This window comes from Trichechus manatus, unplaced genomic scaffold (genome assembly GCF_000243295.1).
Source record: "Trichechus manatus latirostris isolate Lorelei unplaced genomic scaffold, TriManLat1.0 scaffold00067, whole genome shotgun sequence".
Taxonomy (NCBI): domain Eukaryota; kingdom Metazoa; phylum Chordata; class Mammalia; order Sirenia; family Trichechidae; genus Trichechus; species Trichechus manatus.
This window is the reverse complement of record NW_004444003.1, coordinates 11,335,736-11,358,676: the sequence shown is the minus strand read 5'-3', so window position 1 is coordinate 11,358,676 and position 22,941 is coordinate 11,335,736. Positions and strand designations below refer to the sequence as shown.

The 22,941-nt window shown below is 38.4% G+C and overlaps 1 protein-coding gene across 1 annotated transcript in view; it reads right to left on the bottom strand.

Moving 5' to 3' along the window:
* Positions 1-22,941, bottom strand: part of SFMBT2 (Scm like with four mbt domains 2) — a 276,850-nt gene that overhangs the window by 237,661 nt on the left and 16,248 nt on the right. The window contains exon 2 of the mRNA XM_023734391.1: positions 7,703-7,854. Coding sequence (XP_023590159.1) covers positions 7,703-7,802 — 100 coding nt within the window. The 5' untranslated portion in view covers positions 7,803-7,854. The remainder of the gene's footprint in view (positions 1-7,702; positions 7,855-22,941) is intronic.

Here is a 22,941-nt window from a genome sequence, read left to right as displayed (position 1 = left end):
TTTCACTGTCCAATTTTTGAAAATAGATTGCCAGGCCTTTCTTCCTAGTCTGTCCTACTTTGGAATTTCTGCTGAAAGCTGTCCACCAGAGGTGACCTTGCTGGTATTTGAAATACTGGTGGCATAGCTTCTAGCATCGTAACAACACCCAAGCCTGCATAGTGCAACAAGATGACAGACAGGTGGTAGGTTATTAATGTAGAAGTGGTATATCCTAGCAGGTCGGCCGGGAGATTCAGTAACAGGAGGGTCTAAGGAAGAAAGTCACGTGCTTGGAGACTATCAGTATCTTTTTTCTACCAGAGATTTTAAAATTATAACAGGGGAAAGTAATTCGCTGGTAATACTCTACAGCCTCAGAAATTGATAGAAGAGAATAACTGTTAAAAAGTCAGAAGATGCTGAGTTGAAAGGCAGTTACCTTAATTTTCACCATCAATTTCACCATTTATCATAAATCCAAGTTGCTTAGAAATGCCTCCTCAAATTTTACTCCAATAAAGTGGTTTACAGTCAAATGACCAAGGGGAAAAAAGTCATCTGAAGATAAAAACCTTTCCTTTGTACCTCTCCCAACCCTCTGCTTCACCCAGAGATTTATGCACTTAAAGTAGAAATGTGCTCCGTAAAGGAAATCATCAGTTCCTACAGCCACCAGCTAACAAGGATGTCAGGGGGACGGGTGGCAGAGCTGCTAAGACCCAGTGAGTTACGAGTCTGGGTAGTGCAAGCGCTTTGCAATTGGCTGCTAACCTAAAAGTTCGAACCCACCCGGTGACTCCATGGAAAAAGGCCTGGTGAATTGCTTCTGTAAAGATTACAGCCAAGAAAACCCTATGGAGCAGTTCTATTCTGTAACACCTAGGGCTGCCATGAGTCAAGGACCAATCTGACAGTGGCTAACAACAACATGACACAATGAAGCAAACCCAAAGAGAAAGCAGTCCTATTCTGGAAAACATCTCAGGATGTTGTTCCACAGCAGCTCTGCTTGCAACTCTCCCCAAACAGCGCTGGACATCTATTTTTATATTGTTATCTTCAGGTTTACCAAGTTTTTTAGTTTGTTTTTTCCCTGATCCACTAGTCACAGGCATCAACTCAGCACTATTCATTTGTTAAAGTGGCCAGGTACTGTGTCTGTTTGATAGCTAACTTGGGGCACACAACGTCGACTCCTTTACACCCTAGTTTTCTAGCCTCAGCTCAAACCACACCTTCATGTGGACCCTGCCTGCTGCTCCAGCTACGGAGGGCACGTCCAGCTTCACAAAGTGACCACAAACTGCCACAGGAATGTAGGAAGAGCTACACTGTATTTGTGTATCCAGCTCTCTGCTAAATGCTTTATGTGCATCACCTCATTTAATCCTTCCAAGAACCCTGCCAGATGGATACTATTACCTCCATCTCACAGGAAAAATGACTGGCACTCAGAGAGGTTATATCAATCAGTCACCTAGGCTCACGCAACTGTTCAGTCTCAGTCGGGAATTCAACGCAGGCTGTCTGATTTTGAAGCTGGCATTCTTAATAAGTTAAGCACCTTACTATGTCATTCCTCTGCCTTCATCATACTTTTCTTCTGCATCAGAAACCACCCCACAGTGACCAACCATTTCTCCACCTGGAGAATCCAAAGTAGCCTTCAAGGCCTTATCAGCTTCTCTGAATTGGTGAGCATTAAACACTTCTCAGCCAAAATCAGGCAGAGAGAAGACCCAGGAGACAAGGTAGGGTGGGAGGCAGCAGCCATCCTCCAAGAGGAGAATGGAGTGGACAGAATACCTGGAACCTGTTTGTAAGGAAGGAAAAGAGAACCCAGGAAGACGGTGGGGGCATAAAACTCAGCCCATGCCTAAGAAGCCAAAAGTCCTGGGTCAAGGTCCATGATGAAAGTTTTCTGAGAGTGAGAGCTGTTAAAAATGGAATGGTCTCTCCTGTTGAGTGATTAGTTCCTTCACATTGAAAACATTCAAATCAAGACTGAATTGTCAGAATTGCCTGCTGTGGTCATCATCTCAGATCAGAAGGCCTGGATGAACCTCTTTACCATTACCACCTAACCCTCAATATTCTATCACTTCAAATCAGTGGTGAGGGGAAGACCACAGCCTGAAGTATCAGCCTCGACTCCGAGACCTTTTCTTGCAGTTCTTTATTCTTTATACAATTTTAATCTAAGGTATAAGTATTATACCAAAAATTTTGTTTCCATCAATTTTTAATTCGTTACAAACTACATTTCCAGTCTCTTCTCCCAGTGTAACAGGCTGTTAAATGCTTTTGCACTCCATCATGTACTCATTCAAGCTAACCATGTGGTCACAGGGTACTGCTGTGTCTCTCAAGTGGGAGTCCATAAGAACAGAATACAAGAAGGCACTGTTGCTCTCTGCTGGTCTAAAGAAAACACCTTTAAAAATACCCCCAAAAGTCAGACCTAGAATGGGATTCAAAAAAATTAAAAAACATTTACCTTTTATTTTTAACTGTGCTAGGACTAGCAACTTTTAACTGTGCTATTTTAATAATAAAATTATATACAAAATTTAAGGCTACTCACAATAGAGCCTTTTAAAATCGGTAACATATAACACTTCTTCGGATGTATGTGCCCTAAGCAGCTGATTCTCTAAAGACATTTCAATGAGCAATAGATAAACACACAAAATGTTTATGAGTAGAGGTCTCATAAACCCAGAGCAAATATTTACAGCTGATTCATAAACCTCTTAAACCCATGAACATTTTATCAAGGAAACTCTGACAATCTCCCTCCTCTGTAAATGAACTACTAGGAGGCACTTCCCCATGATGTAATGAAAACAGGCTGTGAAAAGCTACTAAGAAAATTTCACAATTTAAAAGAAAACAGGCGTGTAAATTAGTGGCAATCCAGTTTTAGAAAACAGAAAAGCTATTTAAGTGACCAGATTATTTCATAATAAATAAAAAAGAATACCTTACTAAAAAGTTCAAGTACAAGTGACTTTACAGTGAGAATAAACAAACTACTCATGTGTATTTCTTTAAGTAATTAAATCTTAGATTGGACAATTTTACAATCTGAAATAAGGCCAACTTTTGCAAGATTGAACATAAAGCTCATAACCACGTACTATTCCATAAAGAAGTTAAGAGTTGGTAGATTCAGAATGAACAAAATCTTACTGAGCACCTTCTTTATGTGCTAGGTATTTTTACAAAAGTGGAAAGAGAAAAAAATAAATAAATCTTTGTTATTTTAACTATTGACAGTCAATTCATACTATCACAAATTCTAGAAAATAGTTCATTTGTCAGTATACTAAACAGAAACAACAGTATAAACAACCAGATGAGAACTGGAGCCAAGATCCCAAAACTGACTTCACAACTGCAGGCTGCCCCACAAGGAAAAATTCTCCGCAAGTCTGCTGAGAAGAGGAGAGAAGCAGGGACTGGGAAAGCAATGGACAGTGGTCATCTTAATACAAAGGCTCCTGCGGCCATCACAACCACCCAGATGATCAAATAGTTTTTCTAGAAAAAGAAAAAAAAAAATGTAAAGATCACCTAGCTGGTGGAAGCAATAACTATTCAAAAGAGTTAGAAAACAGGGAATATTGTAGAAGCACAAGGAACTAGTTCCCTGCATGAAGAGTAAAAGATCCGAATTTTTCTAATAAGAACGTTGACTCCTTTCCTTCCAAAATAAAAGGAGCTATGGTACTCTGGTTGATGTATTCCTAACAACAACAACAAAATCAAGCCCACAATTTCAGCATAATTCTTTTTACTCAAAGGCTTGCCCAGCCTAAATTTGCAACACCACTTTATCTACAGACTTCATCAGGAAATTACATTTAGCAGGGCTGTAAAAATAATATCAAGAAATCTATTTATCACTATGTCAGCATATTGTTTTGCTTGCTTTTATCACGGCCAAAGAAGAAGCCTAAAATTCCAGAAATAAAATTTTGGTACATTTTCCCACTTTGTGTTCCTTGTGATAACACTGTCAATTTTGTCTGCTGAAGAGGCCTTCTGTTCCTGGGCTACCTCATCTCTCTGTGCTCGCTCATTCCAGTCACGTTTTTAGTGTTCATGGGAGGAAGAGTAATTTTATGCTGTGCCTATTTCATTTACAGGACTTGGGTCAGTTATTGATCCCAACTCTTATTCGAGCTTTCCGCAGAAAAAGAGGCAAAAAAGCTGGTAATGAGAGTCGAAGTCTACTGTTTCAAGCTGACGTTTTCATTTTGGAGGCATCATCTACTGTAAAAAAATCACAGCAGCCAGGGGTGGGGGTGGAAGGAACCAAATAGCCCAAGATAAAAACACCCTGGAGCAATCAGGTAAGATTCTCCATTCTTCGGCCGCATAATTTTGTCAGAGAAGAGCTACAGACACGTCTGGAAATTGTCAGGCAGATGCAGTAATGTACCATGTAATACATCGGAAGAGAAAGGACCGAAAAAAGGAGAATCTGAACTGTGCCTAAGTCCCACAAACTGTGTGCGGCACACATGTGCACACGTAACTACGTGGACACGCGCCTACGCCCACACGCGCATACGTCCATACGTGTGACCGCGCCTGCGTGCATTCCTGCGTACGTGCATAAGTGCGTGCATTCGTGCTTTGCCCGTGCATACCTGCGTACGTGCATGCGTGAGTACATTTACGTGCATGCGTGAGTACATTTACGTGCATGCGTGAGTACATTTACGTGCATGCGTAAGTACATTTACGTATGATGGTTTTCCTGATGTCTTATCCTTATACTGAAGGGGCAGTACAGCCAAGCGTTTCACAGCTCACGCTTCAGAGCCAGGATGTCTGAGATTAAATCTTGGCACCAACACATTAACCAAGTGACTTAACCTTGCTATCTGAACAATGTCCTCAGCCATAAAATGGGCAAAATAAAAGCAGCTATTTCACCAGATTTTTGAAAGAGTAGGTGAGTTAATGCATGCAAAGTACTTAAAAAGTGTTTACCACATTATTTGAACTCATGATATCATATAGCTTTTGTTCCTCACATGCAAGTCAATTTAGAACTTGCTGAAGAACACTGCCTTCTCTTGTACATACAATACAGAAATCTCATCTGAAAACTCTTCAGGGAAAAGACCCTCAGCACTAAAGCCTCTAAACAGTAGTAAACACGTCACAGTTACTCCCAGGACCAGACAGCCCCACAATTGATTGCAGAAGTGAAAATATTTTATATATTAACAGGTAAAAGTGACCTGTTGTTGTTAGGTGCTGTCCAGTCAATTCCGACTCATAGCGACCCCATGTTACAGGGTAGAACTGCCCCATAGGGTTCAGTTGGCTGTAACTCTTCGCAGAAGCAGATCACCAGGTCTTTCTCCTACTGAGCCACTGGGCAGGTTGGAACCGCCAACCTTTCCATTAATAGTCAAACGTTTAACCATTTGTGTCACCAGGGCTCCTCTAAAAGTGAAATATTTTCTTTTAAAAAAAAGTAAACTACTTGAAGAATCATACTTGATTCTGTTATTATTGGTTTAAATGCTATTAGATTTGACTTTCTAGAATAAAGTCAGCCTCTGTTCTCTACAAAGTTTTTGACTCTACTCTAAATCTATTTCTTCTTTAAATGAGTCTGTCTTGGTGGTATCATCTGAGAGTCCTCTCACAGTACAAGTAAACATATGGCAATTCCAAGGAAAAAAGGACAGATTAGCAACCGGGGGGGTCGGGGGTGGGGTGGAGGAGAGCAAATCTCTAATAAATGTTAAGATAATTCAGAGCTATTTAGAAATACTATTTCTATTAAGGAGCCCTGGTGGCGCAGTGATTAAGAGCTTGGCTGCTAACCAAAAGGTCAGTGGTTCGAATCCACCAGCTGCTCCTTGGAAATCCTATGGGGCAGTTCTACTCTGTCCTACAGTCCTATACAGTCACTATGAGTTGCAGTTGACTTGATGGCAACAGGTTTGCTTTTTTGTTTTTTTTTTATTTCTATTAAACATCTTAACATCTTCCATGATTTAGGCTGTACCCTACACAACAGCCAGCAACTAATCCTGAAGTTAAGTATATAGTAGGCTTTCACCATAAATACCCTAGCCAATGATACAATGAATCAAGCTCTAATACTTCCTCATATATGATGTAGAATCATTCTCAGGAAAAAGTCAGTACAGATGATTTTTCTGACACCAAATTATCGCTAATGAGTTTCAGAAGCTACTTAAGCTTGAGAGAGATATTGCACCTGCATGAAAATGAAAAGTCAATAAATAGTTGGCCTCTAAACAGTTTTGACAACATACCACTGAAAAGGATGCAGGAGTAGGTGTCAGATGTGTGGGGATGATATACTACAAATAGTATGATGAAAGGTCAGAGACTCCAAAAGTGGAAAAATAACCTCACTCAGCAAACATAAGAAAGGCTTTTCTTTTGAAAGGCATATTTGTAGTTAAATAAAAATAGAATAATCAGGAATGAACCTTCAGCCTACAGGACTAAGCTGTCTCAAAGGAATTTACATGCTTCCATGTCCAAAGGAAAATGATTCAACTCTACTGTTATAAGTAGTTGCTTCCTCACTCCTGCTTTACATGCAGAAGATCTGAAAGGGGGAGGACTAAGTGGATTGTGAAACAAACACTGACATCTTTCAACATATCTAGGCAATCACTCATTTCAGGGTTTTACAGATATTTTCCAGATAAAGATAAAATTTGAGAAACTTAATCTATTAAATTCAACAACAGCTAACAATCTATAATTGTGTCATTGACTGGTTTCATCCAAATGTGAAGACAAACTTCATAACTTCTTTGGACAAGTCAAATATCCAACTTAGTTAATGATCAACTTTTTTTTTTTACATGAATTCATCATACCAAATGTTTACGGACACAAACAGCTAAGTGGTCCTTATTTAATTTGCTGCTATGTGAACAATATAATTCTTTTTTTTTTTAATCGTTTTAAAATAAACTCTCTATTGTGTAAGTATTCAGAAAAGGATCCATTTATAAATGCATAAATATTAAAATTCAGTCAAAAGCTTTTTCTTTTGAATGTCTTAAAGGAGAAAACACTTTACGACAAATTCACATGATCTAAATTTCACGTTATATACTTTGCATGAAAGACAGGCTCAAGAGTCTAAAGAAGGGTTTCGTGGTAGCAGCGTCTACTGTTTAGGCAGATTCTGTTCTCTCCTTCTGGGCACATAAATGAGAATTATACATCGCTGCCTCCTTTGCAGTGGCAGGAACCTCTAACACAGAACTAGAGCATTAATTGCTAGTCCCAGACCCTGCAGCTCTGCTTTTCTGCTGTCATGGAAAACCCTGAAGCACCATGCTGAGACGGCAGCATTGAAACATGGTGCAGAATGACTCTGTGGAACAGGGCACCCCACTGATCTATCAGATGACAGTGTGAATGACTTATACACATTTAATGTGTTAAACCATTGAGATTCTGAAGTCAGATGTTATCTCAGTATAACCCAGCCTGCTCTGGCTAGTATAGGTAACATTAATTTTGAACCAAACCTTGCATAACTTTAAAGCTGCTATATGCTTATAAATATGACAGCAAATTCTAGGAACAGGCAGTATGTGAGGTCTAGAAATATTGCCCCATTGTTTCCTGAACATTTTCAGGAACATATTGGTCAATAAATCAAAAGGCCAGATGAATCCAGAAAACATAATCCTACCTGAATCAAGATCTCCATTACCATTGGCTGAGCTGTGATGCTTTTCCAAGGGTGAAGATGAAGGGTCTTGCATATTGGAAACTGACAAACTGCTCTCCATTCCTAATTAGTCAGTATCCTTTTCTCTTAATTCATCCTGCATAAAGAGTTACCTAAGGTCAAAAAAAAAAAAATCAGAGAACTTTAATTATATTACCATGTTTTTTTAAGCTCTCCAAAAACAATGTAATCCTATCAGAGTTGCTACCAATTCATTATAACATTTAGGATGCAATGTAATGTAAATAATAGCAAAGACCAATAATAAAGAATAAAGAGTACATCTCTACACAAGGTCAACAACAAAGGTCACAGCATAGCAAAACCATCAATTTTCTATAGGTCATTATCATCCCTAAAATGGACAAATTTGTCACTGACAAATACAGCCTATGTTTCAATCCCAAATCTACTACGGTAACATTAGGCAAGGCACTCTACCACCAAAACTTTCTTCCTCTTTCACTCAGTGTTGCAAAGCAGCAAACCCATCTCAACTTCAACAATCCCACACTCTGGTATTGCAACACTCAGTGTCCTGATGCTCAGTAAGAGATTCTGGTATGTTACAAGTAATTTCTTACCAAAAATAGTGAAAGCATCAACATTTGCAAATACTGTGCTTTTTACGAATTAGAAATGGTGACAAGACCTTTCCTATAATAGCAATGCTATCCCTCACTGCATTATGATATAACTGGGGAAAAAGTGGTAAACTTATAGCCAGGTCTCAAAGAATCCTACAATCAAGTTCATTAATGTCAGAGCCCATGAGCTGCCAAGCAGCAGTCCTTACCAATGAGCAGCCATTCAAAGCTGTGGTGATTAGAAACAACCACGTGGCGTTTTTAAATCTTTCATTCACTCAACAAGATTTTCCACATTCTCTTTTCTCTTGCACATAGATAAACTGTTCAATCGGGAAAAGGGTAAGAACAGATGAAGAAAAGAAGAGTATATCTATGCCTATGAATAGAATGTTTTGTTACTCATATACCAATAAAATAACTTGTAAGAACACTACAGTCTTCTTATGCCTTTGAATTATGGTGTTGGCAAAGAATATTTACTATACCATGGACTGCCAGAAGAACGAACAAATCTGTCTTGGAAGAAGTACAGCTAGAATACTCCTTAGAAGCATGGATGGCGAGACTTCGTCTCACGTAATTTGGACATGTTATCAGGAGGGACCACCCCCTAGAGAAGGACATCATGCTTGGTAAAGCAGAGGGTCAGCAAAAAAGGAGAAGACCCTCAACGAAATGGACTGACACAGTGGCTGCAACGATGGGCTCAAGCAAAACAATGATTGTGAGGACGGCACAGGACCGGGCAGTATTTTGTTCAGTTGTGCATAGGGTTGCTGAGTCGGAAGCAACTCAAAAGCACCTAACAAAAACAGTCTTCTTAAAACACATACATGTACACACACATGCACGTGGATGTGCACACACACATAACACCCCTTTGGGGCTATTTGGTTTACTTTCCTGAAAAAATATTTTGAACTTTTGTCGAAATTGAAGGTGCATAAAAGAATGTGTTAATCACATGTGTAATGTGTAGGGAGAAAGCTAAAAACTACTGCTGCAAGAAGTAGCCAGGAAAAGACTGGAAATGTATCAGATATACAGCACAGCAATGTAATTCAATGTCAATTTATTATCACCTGTTGTATATAAAATATCATGGTAAACACCATGGGGAAGATATAAACCTATTTTTCAATCAAAATACAAAGAAAGAAAATACTCTTTTAGAATAAGAACTAAAAAGATATCTGGACCGGTTCATTAAATATCAACCTAAGCATCTAGCTACTACAAACATAAGTAGATGAACAAGCAAATAAAATGAAAATCAAATATATAAAGCAACTGTAAACAACTACAAGAGCATTTTTCATTCATTCAACAAATACTCTCTAAACATCCACCCGAAACCAACTGCCATCAAGTCGACTCCGACTCATAGCAACCCTGCAGGACAGAGTAGATCTGCCCCACAGGGTTTCCAACGCTGTAATCTTTATGAAAGCAGACTGCCACATCTTTCTCTCATGGAGAGCTGGTGGGTTTGAACCACCGACCTTCAGTTAGTAGCCAAGTGCTTAACCCACTGCACCAGCAGGGATCCTTTCTCTAAGCACAGAGGCTTATTATATTCTCTGAAGCAAAAATAATAAGGGGACTCCTAGGATGGCTAAGAGAAAAAAAACAGGAAATAACAAATGATGGCGAGGACGTGGGGAAACTGGAACCCTTACCCATTGCTGGTGGGAATGCAAAATGGTACTGCCATTGTAGAAAACAGTGTGACGGTTCCTCAAAAAACTAAAAATAAAACTACCATATGACCCAGCAATTCCACTCCTAAGTATATACCCAAAAGACATGAAAGCAGAGACTCAAACGGATACTAGTACACCAATGTTCACTGCAGCACTATTTACGATAGTCAAAAGGTGGAAACAACCTAAATGCTCATCAACAGATGAATGAATAAATAAAATGTGGTATACACACACACACACACACACAATAGAATAATATTCAGCCAGTTGAGGACATGAAGTCTTGATTCATGCTACAGTATGGATGGAGCCAGAAGACGTTATGCTGAGTGAAATAAGTCAGTCACAAAAGGGCAAATACTGTATGACTTTACTTATATAAAAAGACAAGAAATGGTAAATGTATAGAGAAAAAAGTTTATTAGTGGTTACCATGGGCGAGAGGGAAGGGGAAACAAGTTAACTATGATGGAAATATCGTGTTAATTAAGGATAGGGTTGCACAGCCAATTATGGTAATTGATGTCAGTTAAGTTGTACATCTCGAAAAAGTTGAATTGGCTAAAACTGTGTGATATATTTACAAAAAAAAAAAAGAGTTGCTGCAAAGCCTGCGTACGTACAACCAAAAACCTCACGGGATTTGGTTTCTTGGCTTTGAGGTTTAGGGTAATGGTTTCATGAGATATCCCACTTAACTGGCCTAACAATATGTTTAGTGCTTCTGTTCTACCTCCTGGTTTGATGCATAGTGCCTGGGGTCTTAACAGCTTGCATGCAGCCATCCAGGGCACAGCAATTGGTCTCTATTCACCTGGAACAACGAAGAAGGAGAGTCAGGAATAGGAGCAGAATATGGAAGGTGTGGCTAATTGCCTCCATGAACAACTGCCTCCTTTGCCATGTGACCAGAAAAACTGGATGGTGCCCCATTACCATTACTGAACATTTTGACCAAAGATTCTATAGAAGAATCTTTGATCAGAAGAGGGAAAATGCAGAACAGAATTTCAAATTCTCATGGAATCCAGATTTCCTGGAGCCCTGTATGTTGGATGAACCCCTACAACTATTACCCTGAGATAAACTTTAAACCTTAAACCAAAAATATCCTCTGAAGTCTTCTTATAACCAAACAATAGTTTAGCTTAACTAGTAAAAAAGGTCTGCCTTGAGCATTGTGCTCTTTTAAGAACTATCTATATGGGATCAAAGTGACAACAGCAACTTGAAAGATTAGATAGGAAACTTAGAGGGCAGTGAATTTATGTTAATGGGGGAGGAACAACTCAGAAAAGGAGGGTGAGAATGGTTGCACAACTCAAAGAATGCAATCAGTGTCACTTAATGGTACATACAGAAACTGTTGAATTGGTGTATGTTTTGCTGTGTATATTCTCAATGACAACAAAATAAAGAAAATTAAGAAGGGCATGTGGGCTGAGGAGCAGAAGTCAGGATCAATAATACAAATAATTTTAAGTCAGGAATGTCCCAGAAAATGTGAAAGCTATGGTTACAAAGCAGAGCACTGGGTACAAAATACTTTCTTTGGTTTGTTTAAAATCACATAAAGGATAGGCAAATACCATTACTGAATACCCATTTATTACAAGCATTTACACATGCTCATTATAGCACTATACAGGGCTTAATAGAGAAAACAAGTCAAAACAGACTCAGTATCAGCCCTTTTGCTTATATCTCAGAGAGTGTAAGACAAAGTATAAGAAAATACAGTATATACATATAGGAGTGACTTGAATCTAAATAGAAACTGAGCTTTTTTTTATTGTGGTAAATATATATGGAACAAAATATTTGCCATTTCAACCTTTTAAATGTACCATTCAGTGACATTAATTACGTGTTTTTTTTTTTTCCCCATAATTCAAAAAAAGAAAGTTATCTCCTATCACCAGTGAGTCATTTGATGAGGTTAGTTTCTGAAAGCTTAGTTGGAAACAACACTAAATAAAGGAATCTGTTTAATGCATAAAGGGGTTTTAAGATTATTTAAACTGGAAACAGCACTCTAAGACTGAGGCTGGCTGATTTGACATTGCAATTATCAGTTTTCTAACAAAATCCATACAATGATGTGGCAGAACTGCACTCTCCTGAGAGCTTTCCTTCAAGACTTCTATTAAGACACAGACACGTGATTCTGTGGATAGCTACAGGGTCACTATGAGTCGGAATAGACTTGACGGCAACAGGTTTGGTTTTTGTTTTGTTTTGTTTTGTTTTTTGGTATCACCTTTTTAAGGAGCTCTGGTGGCACAGTGGATAAAGCAATCAACTGCTAACGTAAAGGTTGGTGGTCTGAAACCACCAGTGGCTCTGCGGAAGAAAGATGTGGCAGTCTGCTCCTGCAGAGATTTACAGCCTCGGAAACTCTTATGGGGTCGCTATGAGTCAATCAACTCAACGGTAGTAGGTTTGGTTTTTTATCACCTTTTTCACAGAAATTAATCCATTCATGACACAGGTACAAAAGCAAACATTACCTAACACCAAATATTAGTACCCAAAGTATCATGAAGGAGCACGCGTGCCTACACTTGGTCTAGGAAGCCACGTGTCTGAAGATTTTCTCCCCAAAAGGCCGCACACAGCTGACGTGAACAGCAGAGGGAAAGACTGCCAAGGAAAGTCAAAAGCTCTTGTTTCCTAAGCCTGAGGCTTTCACAGTGGACCCACCAATCTATCTCGATTGCCACTGGTATTTAAGAAGCAATCACTGAAGCAATCTGCGTACATACCACTTGTTGGTAAACAAGTGTGTCCATCTAGCCAAATATCCACCAACCAACAAGCGTACAATGTTCACAGGGAGCCCCTTGAACATATAACAAAGGATAAAATACAGACCCTGCCTATCAGGAAGTGTGATGGTGCATTTACTCCATCACCAAGAACTCAATTAAGTACTTAGAGGAGTAAGTCACCGACTCCAGAAGAAACAAAAGGGCAGGAGCACAGAAAGAGGAAGAAGGCAGAAAACTCTGGAAAAGCCACCAGTGCCTGACATAATGTGAATCTGCCATCCTGTCTGGTAGAAGTGACTTTATACAAACTCTGCTTTCCTCACAGATCTCCACTAGGTAATTAATCAGGGAAATTACCAGGCCCTGAACTTGCAGGGGTGAAGGATGTGCAACTGCAGGATAAAGAAAGGTAGTAAGACACTTGGCACTACCCTGTCAGTTTGTTGTGGGGGCCTGCATGTTGCTGTGATGCTAGAAGCTATGCCACCAGTATTTCAAACACCAGCAGAATCATCCATGGTGGACAGGTTTCAATGGAGCTTCTAGACTAAGACAGACTAGGAAGAGAAGCTTGGCGATCTACTTCCAAAAATTAGCCAACGAAAACCTTACAGATCACAACAGAACATTGTCCAACTCACTTGCTTTGTACACATCACTAGCAGGGATCAATTGCTGAAGAAGGATATCATGTTTGGTGAAGTAGAGAGCCAGCTAGGGTGGCTTACACAGAGAGTGTAAGACCTCAATGAGTTGGAATGGCACAGTGGCTGCAGCGACGGACTTGAACATGCCAGTAACGGTGAGGATGACGAGGCAGTAGGCAGCATTTCATTCTGTTGTACATGGGGTCGCCATGAGTCAGGGTTGACTTGATAGCAGCTATCTATCTAAGCTACCTGGAGCAAACAAGGGTGGACTAGAAAAGAAAAAGCAGGAAGTGGAATGGCCAGAGTGGAGGGAGGGGCAGGGCAAGGCCTGCCTGGAGGAATATTATGGAGTCCTCAAAAATGATGATCATACAAACCATATTGCTACATGAAAAGAAACTTAGAAACCTGAAAAACAGGAGTACAACTATACATACAGCATGATGATAGCTGTGTAAAAAGTATACAGGGAACAAAAAAAATAAGCTGGATGGAATTATACTACAAATGCCCCTCCATTTTTACAAGCTCTTAAATTTCAAACTTTATATCATAGATAAGAACAAATCTATCGCAACAGGAAAAAAAATAGGTGTTCACAATCCACATTTTTGTTTGATTATTTCAGATCTCTGCTAATGGCATTTTGCTGTCCTCCTCTGTGCTGCTGTGTGTTTACTTTGTGTGTGTATGTGTTTCTTTTTGAGACATTTAAAGAACACAACTCCATCCCATGCAATAAATGAAAAAGCAATGACAGTGTTCTAATGAGAAGAGACAGAGGATTACAGTGGGGAAAATAAACCATCCGTGTATGTACACCTACTGGTCATTTGTATAGTGTTATTTGGACTTAAAGCAAATGGACTTCCCAAAGTCTTTGAAAATACAACTTCTTGGTAGGAAAAACCAAAAGTTCTATACCTCAAAACATAAACAATGGGAGTATTAGATGTGATAAGCATATTTTTTGAATTTATTTTATTTTACCAACACTTACAGTGATTAAGTACTTTATAAATATTAATTCATTTAATCCTTACAATAACCCTAGGATGCAGATATTATTATTATCCCCATTTTATAGATAAGGAGACTGAGGGATTAAGTAATTTGCCCAAGGTGATACATCCGGTGTTTGAACTCGGGCAACCTGGCTCCAGAATCCAGCTCTTACTTATAACCATTTAATTATATTTCCCTTTCCCCCATTTTCCAGGTTTCCTATAATACAGTTATTACTTGTATACATTTAAGATTATCACTTTTTAATAACTGAGTACTTATTATAGGGAAAGGACAATGAAAAAGAAATGATACTAAAATTATCAAAGGGGCAGGGGACCCATGCCCTGAGATTTGCCAAGGGGTACTCAACACCCTGGGAATATGAATAGTTATTTTTTTCAAATTCATTCCTCCTGAAAAGGTTCCCTGAGAGCTTATAATTTCCTTAGCAAATTCTAAAATACACATTGTTTTAAACTAATGGTGAACAGGGATGTGTTCATGATATACAATTTCACTGTATAAGTATTAATTCAACATCTAATTTATATATGCCAGACACTGGATTGGGTACTGGGGCCAGAGACATATAAAAACCAGTGGTTGCCATAAAGGAACAACATTCTAGACCGGAAGCCCAAGATAAAACTCGCAGTCACCATACGGTGATAAGGATACACAGAGGCGCAGTAGATAAATAGGAAATAGTCAACAGGAAATCGTCAGCAGATAGGCTTAAGAGACTCCAAGGAGTAGAAAAACGTACCAAGGATGGAGCCCCGAACAGCAAAAAGCATGGCAGGTCCATGGAAAAACTACAGGGTGCCTCAATATGAAGAGTGGAGGATAGGATTATGTGGAAAAGTGGCATCATATCCGTTTCTTCCCAAATATTTATTGAGCCCCTATTAAGTGTCAAGCACTACCCTAGGCACAGGAAGATATCTGGGGGGAATGAAAAAGAAATATGCAATAGTGGAGATTACATTCTAATTGGGAAAAGGAGCCAATTTAAAAAGTAAATCATATGGCACGTCAGAAGGCAGTAAGTACTAAGGGAAAGGGGGAGAAAGCAAGAAAGAAGGTACAGGAGAGCAAGGGGAAGGGGTTACAATTATTTGATGATGGTCAGGTAAAACCTGAGAAAATGATATTGAACCAAGACTTGAGGATAAGAATCAAGTGGCAAGTTGAGACCAGATGAGGAGATGAGAATGGTCTGCCAAAATGGAAAACCAAACCCTGCATTTCATTCTGCAAGCAGGGAGTGGGCACTGCAGGACTTTAATTCAGGAAGTGAAATGAGCAGATGTGTTTTAGGAAAGTTACCCTGGTAGCTATATGGAAGACAGAAGAACACAGGCAAGACGGAATGGAAACAGAGAAGCTGAAAACAAGAAAATGCAAACGAAGGTCTGAACTAGGTAGAGAAGAAAGGAAAGGAAGAAGTTCAAAAAGTATTTAAAAGGTACGATCAAAAGAACATGGTGAAAGTGAAAAGGAAATTATCCAAGAATCTCCCAATACTAATAAAATGCACTCTCTTCACAGCATGTAGTCAGAATTCCTAAAATAAACTATTTCACTTTCCATGACTCGCTCTCAGCAACTCACAAAACCTACACAGTGCCTATGGAAATAGATAGTTCTATTAATATATATGTGTATGTGTATATATATAGAATTACACATATATATTCATATATTATACATACATATAGATACATAGATATATATATATATAAAATGTGAGAATGGCAAACCATTTCACGGAAATTTCTAATTACTTTCAATGGGATTTTTTTTTTTGGCGGGGCGGGGATCAAGTCTTACTGGTGACCATTGGTCCAGAGGCTTTACAAAATAAAGACAGGATTTTAAAAAGCAAACCCTTTTCCTAACTACAACTACACAACCCAAAACAATCCTTTTAAGAATCCTTTTGATTCTTAAAATATATGTAATTTCAAGTCTGAAAGTAAATGTGTCCATTATTAAATCAGCATTTTTTTCCAAAGACATAAGAAAGTTCAGACGACTGGGTTGTTAGGGGTAACTTCCTGTTTTTTACAATACAGTTTGTTAACATGTATAAAGTTCCACAATAATTGGCTCCTCTTGCCTCTAAAGCTGTTGAACAGCAGAATTATGGGGCTGGAACTTTTTAAAAACATTGTGTTGGCCCAGTGAAAAGGACAATGAGCTTGGAGAGTAAGGAATAACAAGGCCACTATCTAGCTGTGTGACTTGAGCAAATAACTTCTCTGATTTCCTCAACCATAAAATAAGGTTTGATACGATACAATCAATAACCCCTTTCAAATCTAACATTCTATGAATCTATCAGGTTTCTTTTTTTTTTTTTTTTTAGTATTAATTGTATATACTCTGCATTCAGATTATCCATTTATCTGCATGAAATTTAAAATAATAAGCATCCTCTCCTATCCTCCAAAACTATTTTCAACCTGTCTCCTCCTATCGTTTGGGATGTTGGTATTCCAAGAATATAACTAATTTTCACATTAGGCTAAGGAAAGCCTTGTTAGGAAGGAAATAGGTACAGAAGAAGACTCATTATATAACATGCTAAAGCCAACCAGAAATTATGGGAAATTGTTAACTATTTTGAATCTCTAGACCAGCACCGTTCACGAGAGCTTTCTGCAATGATGAAAATGTTCTGTAACTGCACTGTCTAATACAGTAGTCACTAGGCCACATGTGGCTACCGAGCACTTGAAAAGTGGCTAATGCAAGGGAGGAACTTAATTATAACTTTAATTAATTCAGATTGGCATAGTTGTATGTAGCTAATGGCTACCATACTGGGGAGCACCTCCTAAACCATTGCCATAGGTAAGCCAGAGTTGACTGTATTTGGGGTCTGGAGCACAGTCCTAAATAACCAAACATTCTTGGCTCTTTTAAAAAGTTTTAATTTAATAATGTCAAGCTACTTAACGGACAACAAAGGAATTTTAAAACCTAAGAACCTTTCAAAAAAGAGACAGCGGTTTTCCCAATAATACTCCACAAATGATTCATGTCAAGCTTCCTAATGTAATAGGCTTTTACTGAATGTGCTACATTTTTATCTCAATACAATTTCAAAGGAGAAACAATCTTAGAATAAGTTCTGAATGTCATACTGAGATTATTTCCTTTTTTATTCATCTATAAATTCAAGAAAATCACTGCACCTCAAAAATATAATCAGGCACCAAGTTTTTCCATAAAGAAAAAAAGTCCACAAATATAGTTATTAATAAATCAGTTAAGTATCAGTAGCTTATATGACAGTTATTAAAAAGGAAAAAAAAAAAGAGTTTTGCTAAAGTCTTTACAGGTCCCTAGTGGTTCAACTCTCTATCCATTTACCTCTGACCAAACGCTATAGAAAGGTAATCCGGGATCGTAAAATAAAACACCAATTTAAACGCACCAAATCGGTCAAATAAAATGGAACTCAAGGGTAACAAAATCAATACCAAAGATAAAGCCACCTAAGCAGGTGGCAGAGTTAAATCTTCAAAATCTCACATTGTTCTGTCAGGACGGAGTGACATTCCACTCAAGCTTTATGTCCACCCAAATGGCTGCAATTTTTTGGGGGGGAAGGGGCAAATGATGAGTCAAACTTTCACTTTTTAAGTAATGTTTGCTTTTTTCCTTACTGTAAAAGATATACACACTCTTTGTAGAAATCTTGGAAAAATAAAATGATAAAGGAACATTAAAATCACTTAATTCTAACACTCAGGATAATCACTTTTATAGCTATAGCATTTCCTCCTGAGAATTTCTCAATAGATTTTTTTTTTAAGAGTTCATATAGAATTTTAAACTTTAATCCATTTTTCATTTAACATTACTTAAGAAGCATTTCCCTGTGTCATTAAAATTATTTGAAATATGACTTTAAATGGCTATATCATTTTCATTATATAAATAAATCATAATTTACTCACCCTACTGCTTACGATTATGCTGTTTTTTTTTTTCTTTTTCATCATTATAAACAGTGCTGTGGTGATCACCCTCAGTCATAAATCCTATTTACATTTCCAATGTTTCCTTAATATAAAATCCTAGAAGTTAGATTATGGAATCAAAATATAGGAAAATGTTTAAGCCTTGTGATACATACTGCTAAATGCTATTCAGATTACTATACTCGCACATTGACTAGCAGTGTATGAGAATATATGTCTAAACATAATACACTCACCAGTCATAAATACGATTTCCTTTCACCTTTTTCAATTTGATATTCAAAGAATAGTATCCTGTCATAATAATGTACAATTCTCACGTGACACTTCTGTTTACATCCTTCCCCATAGTGTAACTGTTATTTTTTATGCATTTTTAAGAACTCTTCACATTTTATCTTACAAAGTTATTGCAAATATTTTCCCCAACATAGCGGCTCCTTCTGACATACAGAAGTGTGTGTTTGTTTGTATATTTGTTTGTTTGTTTTTCAACTTACTCAAATCTACCAACTCCTTTTATTTCTTCTAGGACTTGTATTCTTAAAAAGCCCTCCCCCATCCAAATACCAAAAGTCTAACTTCTTTGGAATTTCAGGTTTCACATTTAACTTTTTATTATGAGGAATTTATGCTCAAATATTTTGTGAGGTGTAGCTCTGAGTTGATTTCTCCCCGATAAACAACTGCACCAAAATCATTAAATAATCCTTTCCTATCCCATTGGGTTGTTTTCATCCCACCTTCATCACAGATCAAAATCTTACATATACGAGGCAATGTTTCAGTTCAGCAAATTTTCATTTAATTGTGAGAAAAGTCACAGAAACAGGAACTCTGACTACTGTTCATATATCCCCGTTACCCATTGCCGTCGAGTCATTTTTGACCCATAGCGACCCTAGAGGACAGAGCAGAACTGCCCTGTAGGGTTATATCCCTATTAGTTAAGCAATAATAAAACTTGGGGTCATACAGGTAAGCTTATAAAGGGATAACAATGGTTTTTGCAGGGCTTGAAATGCAGTCTCATGATTTTATTGTGATAAAACATTCTACTGTGAACAGAATATATGTTTATACGCACATAGAAAGAAATTACTATATGATGGAGACTGTTAATTGTTCCCCCCAATATCCATTTTCTCCTTTTTCGGCAGTAAGGGGTAACTGGCTAGCCAAAATAAACATTTCTTGGCTTCCTTGTAGTTAGATGTGTTCCTATCATGAAGTTCTGGCCAGTGGGATGTTTGTGGAATTAATGTGTTCAACTTCCAGGTAATATCCTTCAAGGGAAGGGGCATGCCTTTACCAACCATCCCTTAGAGTCACCCTGGATCATGCAGAAGGAGGCCCCCATGAAGAGTGAAGCAAAAGATAACGGCAGCTTGGTTCTAGACTATGAAGTTGCTGTCAGCTTCAGACTGCAATTTCAGAGAGAAATAAATTTGTATATTGTTTACACCACTCTAACTTCGGGTCACTGATACAGAGCCAATACTAGTGAATACATCCTAGAAATACTGTGCTCCTTTTTAATAATCTTGGGGTCATCATGAGTCTGGAGTCGACTTGATGGCAATAGGTCTGGTTTTTGGTCTGGTAGTTATAATGTTTGGTGCAAACAGTTAAGCACTAAACTACTAGCTAAAAGGCTGGCAGTTGGAACCCTCAGAAGATAGGCCTGGCCATCTGCTTCCAAAAGGTGACTGCCTTGAAAACCCTATGGAGCAGTTCTACTCTGCACACATGGGATCTCCATGAGTCATAATTATAAACAGTTTAAAATAATATTTAAATTGTTATTGGTGAACTCAATATATGCTTGTTCTAAATTTTTATCAAAACACTATCAATAATATAAAATACTGTTTTTGGTTTGTTTAAAAATCACAGCTCATATCTACACTGACCAAGGTGTTTTTAAACTTCAAGGAGAATGAAGTATGTAAGAAAATGAACAGGAATTCTCTACTACGGAGAGTTTCGGCGTGACCCTAACTCCTAAGTGAGAGAGCAGCATTACCTAATTTCATCAACTATCTCAGTGGTTCTCAAACTTTTAAGTTACATCAGAATCACCAGAAGGCCTCATTAAAACTCAGATTGCTGGGTCCCACCCCTAGAGATTCTGACTGAGTAGATCTGGGGTGGACCCAGTAATCTGCTGGTCCAAGGACTACAGTTTGACAATCACTGCTTTATGGGGAAAAAAAAAAGTTGTATCTGGGTTATTTAGAAAGATCAAAGTAGTTCTTCATCAAAAGATATATATAAGTGCACTAGAAAACACAGTATTTCTGCAAAGTCACTTAAATGTGGGGAGACGAACACTGGTTTTAATAGAAATAGTTTTGCAAAGCAAAAACTCCTTACAGAACGCCAATAATCTCAATTGTTTCACAAGTCAAGCTTTCCTATACCATATTCCTGAAGTAGGGCACACCTGTTCTCCTTAAAAGTTCAGTAAGAATTACAATATTAAGAATTTACCATGTTGATTATTCATGGCTGAGATATTCTCTTAATAAAGTCTCCGGGCAACTTATTTTTTCCAGACATCAGTTTTCTCATACATGAAAAAGACGACTAGATAATATAAACTCTATGAGCTCTTCTCATTATGCCTCTCAATTCTTAGCAGATAATTTTTTATATCAGACTTATGCTTGCATATAAATAGTCAAATAATTCTATAAGGCTTATATTCCTCACCTCCTACCCCACAAAAAAAAGAAATCAGCACCCTCTGTCCTCTCCCCTCCCCCATGTCCTGCTCCCAGAGGCAACACTTCTAATTCTTTCAGCTGAGGGTTCTGACATTCATCTCCATATCGTTGAATAATATGCTATTTTTTAAATTTTTCAAGGATCCCTCGTGGCACAGTGGTTAAACACTCAGCTACTAACTGAACGGTTGGTGGTTCAAACCCACCAGCCACTCTGCAGGAGAAAGATCTGGCAATCTGCTTCCGTAAAGATTACAGCCTTGGCGTCTGGGGTCTTAAAAGCTTGCAAGTGGCCATCTAAGATGCATCAATTGGTCCCAACCACTTGGAGTAAAGGAGAACGAATAACACCAAAGACACAAGGAAAGTATTGGCCCAAGAGACAGAAAGGGCCACACAAACCAGAGACTTCATCAGCCTGTGACCAGAAGAACTAGATGGTGCCCAGCTACTACCAACTAACGTCCTGACAGGGAACACAACAGAGGGTCCCTGATGGAGCAGTAGAACAGTGGGATGCAGAACTCAAATTCTAGTAAGAAGACCAGACTTAATGGTCTAAGACTAGAGGCGCCCCGGAAAGCATGGCCCCTGGTCTCTCTATCACCCCAGAACTAAAACAATTTCCGAAGCCAACTCTTCAGACAGGGATTGGACTGGACTGTGGGACATAAAGTGATACTTGTGAAGAATGTGCCTCTTAGTCAAGTAGATACAAGAGACCAAAGGGGCGGCTTCTGTCCAGAGGTGAGATGGGAAGGCAGAGAGAGTTAGGAGCTGGTTGAACGTTCACGGGGAATCAGGGGCGGAGGGGAGGAGTGTGCTGTCCAAGAATGGGGTGAGCTGTTGGGGTCTCATAACAATGTATGTTAAGAAAAAAAAAAAAATTCTGTATGGGAGACTAACTTGAAATGTAAACTTCATTTAATTAAAACAATTTTAAAAAAAAAGAAGATTACTGCCTTGGAAACCCTATGGGGCAGTTCTACTCTGTCCTATAGGGTCGCTATGAGTCGGAAGAGACTCGACGGCAACAGGTTTGGTTTTTTGTTTATTTTGGTTTTCTTAATTTTTCAGCTTTTGCTATTTTGCTTGATTCCCAACACTCTCACTCTCTCTCTAAGCACATCACAGCTGAACCATGTAGTGTACACCATGATGACTTTTCCCTTCTTACACAACTTTTCCCTAGAGTTAATGATGATCTTGTTTTTCCATGTGCTTAGTTTTCTACACATTTATCACCAATTCAAACTCAAATTTTCCATCAACTGTCTAAATCTGCTCTCAATAAATTCAGATGGATGGTATTTTATCAATTTTACCTTGAAGTAATTTCTACTAAGGTCTTCTGTTTCAATCTAGAGTGACTGCCTTCTATGCCTGGTACACAAGTGCTATCCTGAGATCTTTGGTCACCATTACCCTGAGGATTCTCTTCACCTCTCTCTTCTGCAAAATCTCCTGTTTTCTGTATCCCCTGTCTTCCTCTCTCCTGGTTTTCTCTCTCCTTTTGATGGAGCACATTCTTAAGTAGCTTCCTAAGAAAGGGTTTAGGGGAGTAAAACTCGTGAGGCCTTGTATGGCTGAAAATGTCTTTAACCTACTCTCACATTTAACAAATAGTTCAGGTGGGTATCAAATTCCACAAAGAAAAACATATTCCCTCAGATTTTGAGGGCTTTGCTCCATTGTTTTCTGGCTTCTATTGTTGAGAGTCTGATACCATCCTATTTACTAAAATTTCAAAA